General features: G+C 53.6%; 1 protein-coding gene and 1 pseudogene across 2 annotated transcripts in view; both read right to left on the bottom strand.

Annotated features, from left to right (window-relative positions):
• Window positions 1-612: 612 nt before the first annotated feature.
• Window positions 613-7,566, bottom strand: LOC116483735 (E3 ubiquitin-protein ligase TRIM47-like; annotated as a pseudogene).
• KCTD2 (potassium channel tetramerization domain containing 2) overlaps window positions 6,075-12,687 on the bottom strand; it is a 19,282-nt gene continuing 12,669 nt past the window's right edge. Inside the window, exons 4-6 of one of the 2 annotated variants that reach the window (XM_032177902.2) lie at window positions 12,135-12,230; window positions 10,017-10,142; window positions 6,075-8,945 (exon numbers count right to left, since the gene is read on the bottom strand). In XM_032177902.2, coding sequence (XP_032033793.1) covers window positions 8,916-8,945; window positions 10,017-10,142; window positions 12,135-12,230 — 252 coding nt within the window. In that variant the 3' untranslated portion in view covers window positions 6,075-8,915. The remainder of the gene's footprint in view (window positions 8,946-10,016; window positions 10,143-12,134; window positions 12,231-12,687) is intronic. The other variant, XM_032177904.2, reaches the window with a different exon arrangement.

Here is a 12,687-nt window from a genome sequence, read left to right on the forward strand (position 1 = left end):
GATGGCTGGGGATGGGGGAGCAGCTTTCAGCAGCATTCAGCAGGGTGGAGGGGGTTTAAGGTTTACCCACCCACGACAGCGTCACACCCCCTCTGGGCTGTAAAACACCAGCTGAGTGAGCAGCTCTGCTCTGGGCAGCAGCCCCACCCCTGCCTGGGCTTGGGTCCCCAGCCCATCATTTTTGGATCTGAGGTAGGCCTGGGCTCCTCCAGTTTAACCTCTTAAGCGACAATGAAGCCACTCAGACAGCCCACCCGTACCCCAATCCATCTGGCGCTACCTCTCAGTCTGACCACCTGGCCCAAACCTTGCCCACTCTCAGACGACAAGGCCTTTGGGACAGGCCCCAGCGCCAAGCGGCCAAGACCAGCCTGGAGAACCAAGGCCAGGGGAAGCTGCTGGGATGGGGTTTGGGAGTGGGCTGTGCATCGCAGTCAGGAATCCCCCGCCCACAAAGCCACGGGACTGTCCCCCGTGCCTGGGGGAACTCTAGCCGGATTAGAGCCCTCCTGTGGCTGTGGCGAGAAAGGGTCGCCTGCGTTTTCGGAAGTGGGATCGCGCAGGGCCGGGAACCCCCCTGGCGGGCCAGCCAGCGCTTAGATAAGTCCAGGTTTATTTATGGGGTGCTGCCACGGGCGGCGCGGGCTCCGGGCGCCGCTTGAGCTTGGCCGAGGCGCCGCTGCTGACCATGACCGCTGGGTAGAGCGGGTAGAGGGAGGCTGCCAGGAAGCGGTAGAAGAGGCTGGCGCCACCCGCCAGGCCGTAGAAGGACAAGCCGCCGGCGCCGCAGTCGAGCGCCACGCCCAGCGTGCGGTGGTAGGCGCGGTGCAGCACGGTCTGCGCGTTGTCATTCCACACCGAGAACTTGAGCGAGTCCCACTCCAGGCACCACGAGTAGGGGTTGCGGCCCAGCAGGTAGACCACGCTGCGGCTTGGGCGGCCGCAGAGCGGGGAGCTGCGGTGGTAGGTGACGCCCAGGCACACCCACGAGTTGGACACCTCCACCTCCCGTCCTAGTGGCGGCCCTCGGACAGGCCGCGCGAGCACAGCATCTGCGGTCACTGCTTGAAGCCCGGAAAGTGGCCGCCGCCTGTCAGGGGCTCCAGGAGGATTCCCAGGTTCAGCACCGAGCGGGTCTCCTAGAGCTGGAACAGCTCGTCGCTGGCTGTGGTGGGGTCAAAGTTCAGGTTGCAGTAACCTGGCGGGTGGAGGTGGAGAAGCCGGGTCAGCAGCCTCCAGGGCAGGACGCTGGCTTGCAAGGTATTTGCATACAAGTCAGGGGATGCTTCCACCCAGGCTGCTGTCCCCAAACTCAGCCCGCTGCTCAGACACAGCCTGGAGGATGAGCGGGTGCTGCCCAAGGTCGCCCTCCTCCCCCTGCCATCAGACCCTAACATCATCTCCCTTTGTATTTGTTCAGGCACACAAGACTGAGTGGGGGCCCAGCGAGGTGGCTCACGCCTGTAATCCCAGCACTTTGGGAGGCCAAGGCGGACGAATCACTTGAGGTCATGAGTTCGAGACCAGCCTGACCAACATGGTGAAACTCCATCTCTAATAACAATACAAAAAATCGGCAAGACATGGTGGCGGGCACCTGTAGTCCCAGCTACTCGAGAGGCTGAGGCAGGAGAATCACTTGTACCCAGGAGGCGGAGGTTGCAGTGAGCCGAGATGGCGCCATTGCACTCCAGCCTGGGAGACAGAGAAAGACTCTCTCTCAAAAAAAAAAAAAAAAAAAAAAAAAGGCCAGGCACGGTGGCTCACACCTGTAATCCCGTAATCCCAGCACTTTGAGAGCTGGTTGAAGAAGCTGAGGCCCATGTCCAGCAGCCCTGTCCGGAGCTCAGCCAGGGTCTCTGGCAGCTGGGGAAAGCTCTGCGTTTCCTCACAGTTGATGCCCATCGGGGGTTCCATGCAGGCTGAGAACTGCTTCAGTCAGAGGAACTCCTGGATGCAGGGAGGGGCCAGAGGTACCACCTGTTAGCCAGGACCTAGGCAGATGCCACGGGCCCAGAGGCCTCCAGAACCATGGGCCGGTGGGGCAGAAGCTTCCCCTTTCCAAACCTGGGCATCTGCTTTCCCTCCTCCTAGCTGTTTGGACATCAGAGGTCAGGGCTTTGCCAAGGGCTTGGCCACTGTGGCCTAGTGTGCATTGGGCAAAGGGGATTTTCAGAAAATGATGGGAGGATTTTTGTTGTGCCTTGAACTGCTTAGTAAAAGCCATTGCCAAATGCTTCCCATTGTGCTCGGGGGACAAGGTGAGCAGTTGCTGTAGATGTCTGCCCAGGGTGTGATGGCAGCTAAAAGGAAGCTGGAGTTCCCAAGCACAGGGTTTGGGCAACTCCAGTCCCCGTCCAGAAAGGGCTGCTGCTTGGCCCCACCCGCTACTTACAGCAGCATCAGTCCAGGCTTCAGGGCCAGGCCAGGACTGGGGAAGGAAAAGGGATTTCATGATTCTTTTTTTTTTTTTCTTTTTTTGAGACAGAGTCTTAGTTTGTTGCCCAGGCTGGAGTGCAATAGTGCAGTCTTGGGTCACTGCAACCTCCACCTCCTGGGCTGGAAAAGGGATTTCTTTTTTTTTTTGAGATGGAGTCTTGCTCTGTCACCCAGGCTGGAGTGCAGCGGCAGGATCTCGGCTCACTGCAAGCTCCGCCTCCCGGGTTCACGCCATTCTCCTCCCTCAGCCTCCCAAGTAGCTGGGACTACAGGTGCCCGCCACCACGCCTGGCTAATTTTTTGTATTTTTAGTAGAGACGGGGTTTCACCTGGTCTCGATCTCCTGACCTCGTGATCCACCCGCCTCGGCCTCCCAAAGTGCTGGGATTACAAGCGTGAGCCACTGCACCCGGCCGGAAAAGGGATTTCAATCCAGGCTCTATAGATTGTTCTGGCCTCACTCTCAGCCATGATCCAGGGAAGTCTGGAGAAACTTAGACCGTGTTAGATGCCTGGAATCCCATGTGTTCCAGGAAAACCAAGGCGGGAACGTTAAGGTAAGGCTGAGCTCTGAGGTGGAGAAAGCCAAGGGTGTTGGTGCAAGCTCAAGACAGAAGACCTAGAATGGGGAGGCTCCCTGAGGCGGGGGAATGGACACAGTGATGCACCCTAAAGGCGATCTAGTGTGTGTGTGTGTGTTTTTCTTTTTTTTTTCTTTTTTTGAGATGGAGTTTTGCTCTTGTTGCCCAGGCTGGAGTGCAATGGTGCGATCTCCGGCTCACCACAACCTCCGCTTCCTGGATTCTACCAATTCTGCCTCAGCCTCCCGAGCAGCTGGGATTACAGGCATGTGCCACCACACCTGGCTAATTTTTGTATTTTTAGTAGAGACAGGGTTTCTCCATGTTGGTCAGGGTGGTCTCGAACTCCCCACCTCAGGTGATCCACCTGCCTCGGCCTCCCAAAGTGCTGGGGTTACAGGCGTGAGCCACCGCACCCAGCTGTGTTTTTTTTTTTTTTTTTTTTTTTTTTTTTTTGAGACGGAGTTGTGCTCTTGTTGCCCAGGCTGGAGTGCAATGGCATGATCTCGGCTCACTGCAACCTCCGTCTCCTGGGTTCAAGCGATTCTCCTGCCTCAGCCTCCCGAGCAGATGGTATTACAGGCGCCTGCCACCACGCCTGGCTAATTTTTGTATTTTTAGTAGATATGGGATTTTGCCATGTTGGTCAGGCTGGTCTCAAACTCCTGACCTCAGGTGATCCACCCACCTTGGTCTCTCAAAGTGCTGGGATTACAGGCATGAGCCACCACGCCCGACCGAGATCTGATGTGTTTGTGGGTGGAGGGAGAGTGGAAGCTGTAATGGGGCCTGAGCCAGAGGCAGAGCGGTGGGACGTTGCCTGCAGAAATTGCTGGTCACTCTGGTTGATGAGCAGGGTGTGGAGCCAGACGCTGTCTCCCTCCAGCTTCAGGAGCTGGTTATGGCTCTGCTGGATGGAGCTGCTCGGCATCCCCAGGGCGGCTGCTTCCTCTTTCTCCACGAAATCCAAGATCTGCATCTGCAGCTGTTTGACCTCCTGGATGATCTCCGAGAAGTGAGTGTTCACCTCACCTCGCATTGTCTGGATCAGTTTCTGGAGGTGGTGGGGTGTGTAGAGAGGCGTCTGTGAGCTCCACTCCAGCACCCCCACTGTCACAGCCTGGAGCCCCCCTAGGCATCCTGTCCCTGACTGCCTGATCCCATGCCATCCACTCCAAGTCCTGAGAGGTCCCTGCAGCCTGATGCAGGGCGCTGGGGAAGCCTGGGCCGGGGGTAGGGCGGGCCAACCCTACGGAGAGAAAGGCCACCAAGCTCTGGTGCTTTTGGCTATCAGCAGCGATGATCAGCATCTGGTTCTCCACAGTGTCCTGGACATTTTGAACCTCGACCTGGGGTAAGGTGTTAGGGGAGAGGAGGAGGGGCCCCTGATTCAGAGAGGTGGCCTCAGAGAAGCCCTTCTGCAAACAGGCCCATGTCCGAGCCCAGAAGAGACATCCCTCATTCATTCATCTGCTCCGCTTAATGAGAATGAGAGCCCAGTGCTGGATGGCCCACGGTTTAGCCCTCTGCTTGGAGAGCTGCTCCCACTCCCTGAGAGCCTGTTTCTATTTGAAGGAATCAGGTTATATACTCGTAACAGTGATGATCATAGGGTTTCAGGCCACAGGAAGGGGACTTGGAGAGCTCGGGAGGCGGTAGGGCCAGGAGGGGCATAGCAGGTATATAGCCATGTGGGCTCCCTGGGGCAGTGCTGCCAGGCCCAAATCCCACATAAGCCTTTAGTCTCCACCTATCCCAGCAACGGGCATTTTCATTGTTGTATTACACAACAGTGCGATTCCAAGTGCTGTCCATGAACCACTGCTGGCTCTTAGCAACATAAGCTCATGCCAGGTTGTAAATCAGTGTAGTCCTTCCTTCACTGACAAAGTTTTTTTTTTTTTTAGGCAGTGTCTTGCTTTGTCCCCCAGGCTAGAGCACAGTGGTGCAATCTCAGCTCACTGCAACCTCTATCTACCTCCCCGGCTCAAGCCATATTCCCAACTTAAGCCGTCTTCCCACCTCGGCCTCCTGAGTAGCGGAGGCTACAAAATCTTGCAATGAAAAAGTGTCAGCCGGGCGAGGTGGCTCAGGCCTGTAATCCCAGCACTTTGAGAGGCCCAGGGGGAGCAGATCACTTGAGGTCAGGAGATCGAGACCATCCTGGCCAACTCAGTGAAACCCCACCTCTACTAAAAAGGGTCGCCTGCGTTTTTGGAGGTGGGATCGCGCAGGGCTGGGAACCCCCCTGGCACGCCAACCAGCGCTTAGATAAGTCCAGGTTTATTATGGGGTGCTGCCACGGGCGGCGCAGACTCCGGACACCGCTTGAGCTTGGCCGAGGCGCCGCTGCTGACCATGACCGCTGGGTAGAGCGGCTTGAGGAAGGCTGCCAGGAAGTGGTAGAAGAGGCTGGCGCCACCCGCCAGGCCGTAGAAGGACAAGCCGCCGGCGCCACAGTCAAGCGCCACGCCCGGGGATGGTAGCTCATGCCTGTAACCCCAGCACTTTGCAGGGCCGAGGCGGGAGGATCACCTGAGGTCAGGAGTTCGAGACCAGCCTGGCCAACACGGCAAAATACCGTCTCTACTAAAAACACAAAAATTAGCCAGGCGCGCAGGCAGGCACCTGTAATCCCAGCTACTCAGGAAGCCGAGGGAGAATTCCTTGAACATGGGAGGCAGAGGTTGCAGTGAGCCGAGATTGCACCACTGCACTCTAGCCTGGGTGACAGAGACTCCAACTCGGGGAAAAAAAAAAAAAATCTCACACTCCTCCCCTTGTCTCTTTCCAGCTCTCTGGTGGGCAGCCCATCTGTCCCACCTTCTGTTTCTCTGCATTCCCTGGGTCTTTTCAGATTCAGTAAAATGAAAGGGAGGAGGGAGAAGGCCCAACACCCCCTTTGGCAGTTTCAGTAGCAAGAGAAAAGGACTTGGTCAGCTGTCCTGGTGGGAAAGGTAGTTAAGTCATCTCCTGAGACCCATGTGAGAACCATTGACAGGAAGTGACAGTGGGAACCAGGAGACTGCAGTAATGGAAAACACACCAGAGTTCTTGAGATTCAGAAGTTTGTTTCATATCTTTAATCACAAAAAAAAGTCACAGCATTTCACACTATTCAAACACACAAACAGGAACAGAGGGTGCCCACCAGTGACAGCCTCGTCCCTAAGGTCCGGATCAAAGGCCACGCTGGAGGGTGGGGTGTCCTCTCGGGCCTCCTCTCAGCATCCCGTGGCTCCCTGCTCCCAGCCTCACTGACACCCCCAAGAGCAGTTACAACTGTGCAGAAACAAAGCCACTTTCGAGGAGGCTGGGCCCCACCTCATTGCCATGGAAACAGGCCAGATTCTGAGGAAAAGACAGAATCGGTGCTACTGTGTCATCAGCTGGGGGATGCTGGGCACTCCTGGGCCTGGCTTGGCATCACCTGCGTCCCAGACCTAGGGTAGCGAAAAAGGCAGGACCCTCCCCACTTGGCAGTACTGGGCAGCAGAGTGTGGGTCACTGGTCACGTGACAGCCCCAAACTGCCACGCAGACCTCTCTGATGTGATCAGCCAGACACTCGGAGAGCACAAGGCTTTCAAGCAAGAACACCAGCCTGGTTCCTAAAGGGGGTGGGTGAACAACACTCCCAGAAATCTTAAGAAACCACAGAGTCCTGGAGTGCTGGAACAATACAGGTGTCATTGGGTTGCAGCGAGGAGGGAAACTTGGTGAATACCAGCCCTCCAAGAGGGCGGAAATACCATTCCTGTCTATGTCCCGGAGCACGTGCCTGTGCCTTGGGGCTCAAGAGCAGTCTTTTCATGGTGGCAACTGTGGAATCTAAGAGGAATGAAGGAAACGGCACCCTCAGGAGGTGCTCAACATTGGTGTCTGCCCCCCAGGCCTCCTTGCTGAACCTGGTGAGAAAGCTGGGGTTGGTCTAGGAGCCCCAGCCCACGCTGATCAGGCACGCCCCAGGAAAGCAGACAGGGACAAGCGCCTCAACGAGACTGGACACAAGGCCACAAACCAAGCTGCTTTTCCTCTGTCAGTCTGATGTTACTCACTGGACCTAGCCAAGGAGCGCCTCTTCCAAAGTCCTCCCTCCTACCCGGCTCAGAGCAGTCCTTCCCGTGATCACTACTTTCGTTGGCTACATCTAACTTTTTTTTTTTCTCTGAAAGATATGACTGGATGGATGCCTGTGACTCTTGAAGGGGTGGCTGCTTTTACTGAGGATGGCAGTTCATCTAACACTTTACAGCTGTAAAATGTGGCGCATAGGTGCATAGACGTTGATGCGTCAGCAGAAACCCCTGTATACCGGGTTCTATGCTATGCTACAGATACAGAGAAACAAGGAGAGTGAGGGTCCTAGAGAGAAGTTAAGCCATATGGGCATGGTAAGGTCAGAAGCTCGAAAGACATTTGGCACAGTCTGCGTCATTTCCAGAAATTACTGCCCAGACGTACCTTGGCAAGCAGGTGAGCTGTGGAGCACAGAGGACATCACCTCTGAAGGTGCCCAGGAGCACCTGGCTTGAGGAGGCTTTCATAGGAGCAGTCCCCAGAGCCCCTTCCCTTTCTCCGTGCCATCTGCCATACTACTGAAAGTTATCGAGGGTCCCCTGGCTCCACCGCATTCCATGACTGCTCAGCGAGACCCACATGCTCAGAGAGAAAGTATGGACACAAACTCTGTGGATGCAGCCTGAAAGAGGGTGCTGCCGCATCCGGATCCTCGCCAGCATGGCACTCCAGAAAAGAAAGTAATGGTGGGGGTGAGGGGGAGGTGGTCAGAGACACAGGGGGTCCCCAGGCTGCCTAGCACATACATACACACCACTGGGGGCAGTACAGAGGGGAGCAGGTCCGCCAAGGTTAGAAACCAAGAGACACAAATATTGCACATTCAGTCAAGGCATTTCCAAGAGACAGTCACGGAAATAACTCTCTGAGACACAACAACATAACACATTTGGCAACTTTCAAAGAAACAGCCTTCCCCACTCCAAGTCATCAAAGGGTCCATAAGTGCCTTCATCTTTGGTCCAGTTGAAAAAGCCAGGGAAGGAAGACAGGGTCAATGGGGAGTAAGAAGAGGCTGCAGGTGCAATTCCTACAGCTCCCACTTGTCTGTCTGACTCAGTGCAGGACGCTGCGTGTCTCAAACCGCCTCTTGGAGGGAAAACAAGCTCTCCAGAGGGTCCCGGCTGCTGGAGAAAGCTGAGGCGAAGCTGCATGTGGTGGCAGCCGGGAGCCCCAAATCCAGAGCAATGATCACCAACCTCCAACTACAACAAAGGACACCCCATCCTCCCTTTCCTTGGAGGCTCTATTCATGGCAATGTGGGGTACTCTGGCAACTCTATACTTTACCTAAAACCTCAATTAGACAAACTGCAGCTAGAACCCTTTGCATCTGCTGCAGGTCTTGGAGGGTGCCTAGGAGGGACGGTGTTCCAAAGCAGCTGCTAACGTCCAATGTGGCACACACAGGGTAAAACCATGGCACAGGACAGGAACAATCCTCTTCGCTCCAGCTTCCTTAAAGTACAGGCCATTTCCAAGGAGCTACGCCTTCCGCCCTCATCCCCCAGATCCCCAGAAGGCTCCAACTGGGAACCCAGCCCAGCTGCTGTTGTAAAGATCTGTTCTAATACTGGCTAAGCAAATGAAAGCAGGTTTCTGAAAAGGTATTCTGCAGCCAGAAGTCGCATCTGTCTTCGGAGTCCTGCAGGTGGGGAGGGAGTCCCTTTAGTTTTGACCAGAACACTTCTTCACAGGGGGCCAGGCTCAGCTGTGCTTTGCAGTGGCTCGGTCACTGGACAGGAGCAAGGTTTCACTTCACAGAGGGGCTCTGCTGACTGCTCTCCTGAAGGTCTGGAGTTTTCGGGGTCTTAGTTTACATCCGCGATCCTCTCTCCTGAAGAATCTGAAAGTTGGAGATGGGGGAGAGGCTGAGGCTGCTGAGGGAAAGACAGAGATGTCAGGGGATGCTTTCCACTGGACCCGATGAGTGGCATGATGGTCCCGTTATCCCAGGAAGCAAGCAGGGGTGCAGCCTCAGCCTCACCTGCAGCGCTTCTGGTGCGAAACACTCTCTTGCTGGACACAGCTGGGTCTAAAGCTTATGTGCTGTTGGACCAAAGCTTTGCAAACTGAAAGGAAGTGGTTCCAGCTTACCTGGTATCCATGATTTAGAAGCTGTGTGTGTGTGTTGGGGGTGAGGGGGGTGCACAGTGGAGGGAAAAGAAACAGTGTCAAACAATTTTCCAGGAACTTAAGGGAGGTAAAGGTCACGAAGGTAAGAAAACACCCTTTTCTCCTGAGGCAGTGAAAAAAGAACAGTTTTTTCTTTTCTTTTTTTTTTTTTTGAGACGGAGTCTCGCTCTGTCGCCCAGGCTGGAGTGCAGTGGCGCAATCTCGGCTCACTGCAAGCTCTGCCTCCCGGGTTCACGCCATTCTCCTGCCTCAGCCTCTCTGAGTAGCTGGGACTACAGGCGCCCGCCACCACGGCCGGCTAATTTTTTTGTATTTTTAGTAGAGACGGGGTTTCACCGTGTTAGCCAGGATGGTCTCGATCTCCTGACCTCGTGATCCGCCCGCCTCGGCCTCCCAAAGTGCTGGGATTACAACTGTGAGCCACTGCGCCCGGCCAAAAGAACAGTTTTAAAGAATAAACACAAAATACTTTCCAAGTCTGAGTTCAGAAATCTTACCCTGTAGTAATTAGTGGCAACCAGCTTTTCTTTGTCATTGATCTGGCAGAGGATGGAGGAAGTCTACCCTATTTAGGTTCGTAGTTCCTAACTAAAAACACCTGTCAGTGCTCCGTAAATCCCAATTTCAATTACAACCGTCAAAAAGAACAAAATGAGGGGAAAATGCAACGCTGGCTCTAGAAGGCCAGGGAAGAAGTGAGGAGCAAGAGTTCAGGAAAAGCCCACAGAGGGGGTGCAAACAAGCAAGCCAGAAGCAACTGCCCGGGGGAGGGGCTCCTTACCTTCGCCTTTTCGCTCGGCTCTATGACGATGCCATTGGTAGAATTATTTAGTTCTCTGGAGACAACACAGAGGAATTCTGCCTGATCCTCATTGCCGTAGTTATAGGAAGATCCGATGCTGATGAGCTGATGAACCAAGAATACAGTGAACATTCACATGGCGACCTTAACATATGAAAGTGCTACACAAATCACCCCTCTTCCGACTGAACTTTTGTTTGAGTTCTCAAAGGTTTAACTCTTTATATGAGTTCTCTGTGACTACCAAGGCCCCTGGGGAGAAATGGGCCTGTTCTTCATCAGGGCATCATTGGTGAGGCCTCCCCAGGAGGAGAAGTATGAGCTCCACTGTCCCCTCTCCCAAGCTCTGAAGTCCACCCCCAGTCAGCGGCAGGATTAACACGCCCACGCCTCCTCGAGCACACCAAGGGAAGACAGAACGCATCTGCCAACAAAATGGACACTTGCTTCAGTCACACACACAGCTGGCTCCTCTATCAGCAGAAGCCCTAGACCGGAGACAGGAGGCTCTGGAAAGCACCGAGCCAATCGCTGATCAGCTACTGGAAGTCACATGCTGCTGGTACTTTCTATTTCCAGACAGGGTCTAGCTCTGTCACCCAAGCTGGAGTGCAGTGGTGCAATCACAGCTCACTGTAGCCTCCACCTCCTGGGCTCAAGTGATCCTCCCACATCAGCCTCCTGAGTAGCTGGGACTACAGGTGTGTGCCACCATGCCTGGCTAATTCTTTTATTGTTGATAGAGAAGGGGGGGTCTCACTATGTTGCTCAGGCTGGTCTCCAAACTCCAGGACTCAAACAATCCTCCCACCATGGCCTCCCAAAGTGCCGAGATTACAGGTGTGAACCACCGTGCCCAGCATGCTGGTACTTTTAACCTTTTTGGATAATAGACTTCAGAATTTAATTTTAAAAAGGAAATACACACGCAGGGGAGCAGCTCAGGCAGAGGGTGGGGGCATCCCAGTGAGCAGGCGAGGCCTCACGTGGGCGGCATGGCTGACTGCGGTAGGATGGGGCTGGGGGCGCCTCCGCCTGCCTGAAACTAACTTCCTCATCCAGAAGGGAGGCAATGAGAACACCCTCCGTCTTCCCACAGGACAGTAATAAGATGAGAAATGTAACAAGAAATTATTCATTTTAGTTTCACAAAGAATATATTTAAAAAATCCTTTGCTTAAAAGCTCATATTAGGAAAAATACTTCTGGAGTGGAGGGCATTAAATTCTTGGCAACGTTTTACAACCCATGCCCAGTAAGAACCAGGCTGACAGACACAGGCAGAGTGGATTCCATGGTGGAAGCTAAGTGTGAGGAATATCACCGCTGGCTCTGAAGGCAGAGACAGCTTTGCACTTGATCTGTGAGATAACAGCGTTAATGCAAAGCGTGAGTTTTCTCTTAGAAGGTAAGCATCTGGTGAGACAGCTGTTGACTTCTTAAAACTCCACACATAAGTAGGCATAATCCATGTAAAATCATATTTCCTCTATTCGCTCTGGCCTTCCTATGTTTTGAAGGCAACAATTTAACAAGTCTGCCATCTAATGGAGGAAAACAGTGAAGCTCCAACTGTCATAGCTGTTTTGATAGCTCAATTGTAAGCACGAGGCGGAGAGAAGTGGGGGAAACGGCTGCACCACACTTCCCATGGCGCCTGATCCTTCCTAGCACAGCTGTACACCAAGCTCTTCGTGGTGGATTACATAAGACATTCAGAACCAAAAATTTCTGACCCTGGGAAAAGAAATGGAAGGATTGTTGTCGAATCCCAGTCTCCTTTGGGGACTCATTCTACAATCCCTGTGAGGGAACAAAAACCAAAGGCTTTGAGGCACTTCAAGCCTAAACCGCTCGTTGGCTCCCCTGGAAAGTCTGGGTGTGAAGCTAAGACATGATGCTCCTGTTTCCCCAACTCCTCATGTACCACTAGGCCAGCAGTGCCCACCAAATGGCTCTTCGCCCATGTTTTGGAATAGGATCCCACCTGGCCGTACCCATCTCCCATGGTTATTAATTGGCCATCCACACTGATTGTTTGAAGAGCTGCAGACCCCCTGAACGGGGCCTGGGATTGCTGCTCTGTGAGAGATGTACCTGTTCGAATTTCCAGCCGTCGGACATCGTGGACACCATCTGCGTGAGCTCTTCTTCCTGACACTGCAGGACTCTGTACACGTGCTTCACGGGGCCCTGCAATGACCAGGCGCAGACTGAAAACAGCACTAAGGACACCACAGTTTGCAGCTGCCCCAAGGAGGCTCTTCAAATGAATAAACACTGAAAAGGAGTTTGCTTGGAAATCTTTTCTTGGCAGCCACCCACCATCCCCTTTTACAAATAGTACTGTGGCGTTTCTTTTTCTTCCCTTCTCTTTAAAAAATGTTTTTCTTTTTAAATGACCACATGCCAGCATACTGTGGCTTTTTAATAAAAACGTATCCAAGGAATGAAAGAAAAAAAAGGTAAAATAGTTCTGAACTTCAGAGGGATGAATGATTGAGCAACTATGCCAACAAACTTAGATTTAATCCATTTCCCCAAGTCAAAAATAAGGTAAAATTATTATTTATTATTTTTTAATTTTTTTTATTTTTTGAGATGGAGTCTCGCTCTGTCGCCCAGGCTGGAGTGCAGTGGCGCAATCTCG

This window comes from Hylobates moloch, unplaced genomic scaffold (genome assembly GCF_009828535.3).
Source record: "Hylobates moloch isolate HMO894 unplaced genomic scaffold, HMol_V3 SCAFFOLD_15, whole genome shotgun sequence".
Taxonomy (NCBI): Eukaryota; Metazoa; Chordata; class Mammalia; order Primates; family Hylobatidae; genus Hylobates; species Hylobates moloch.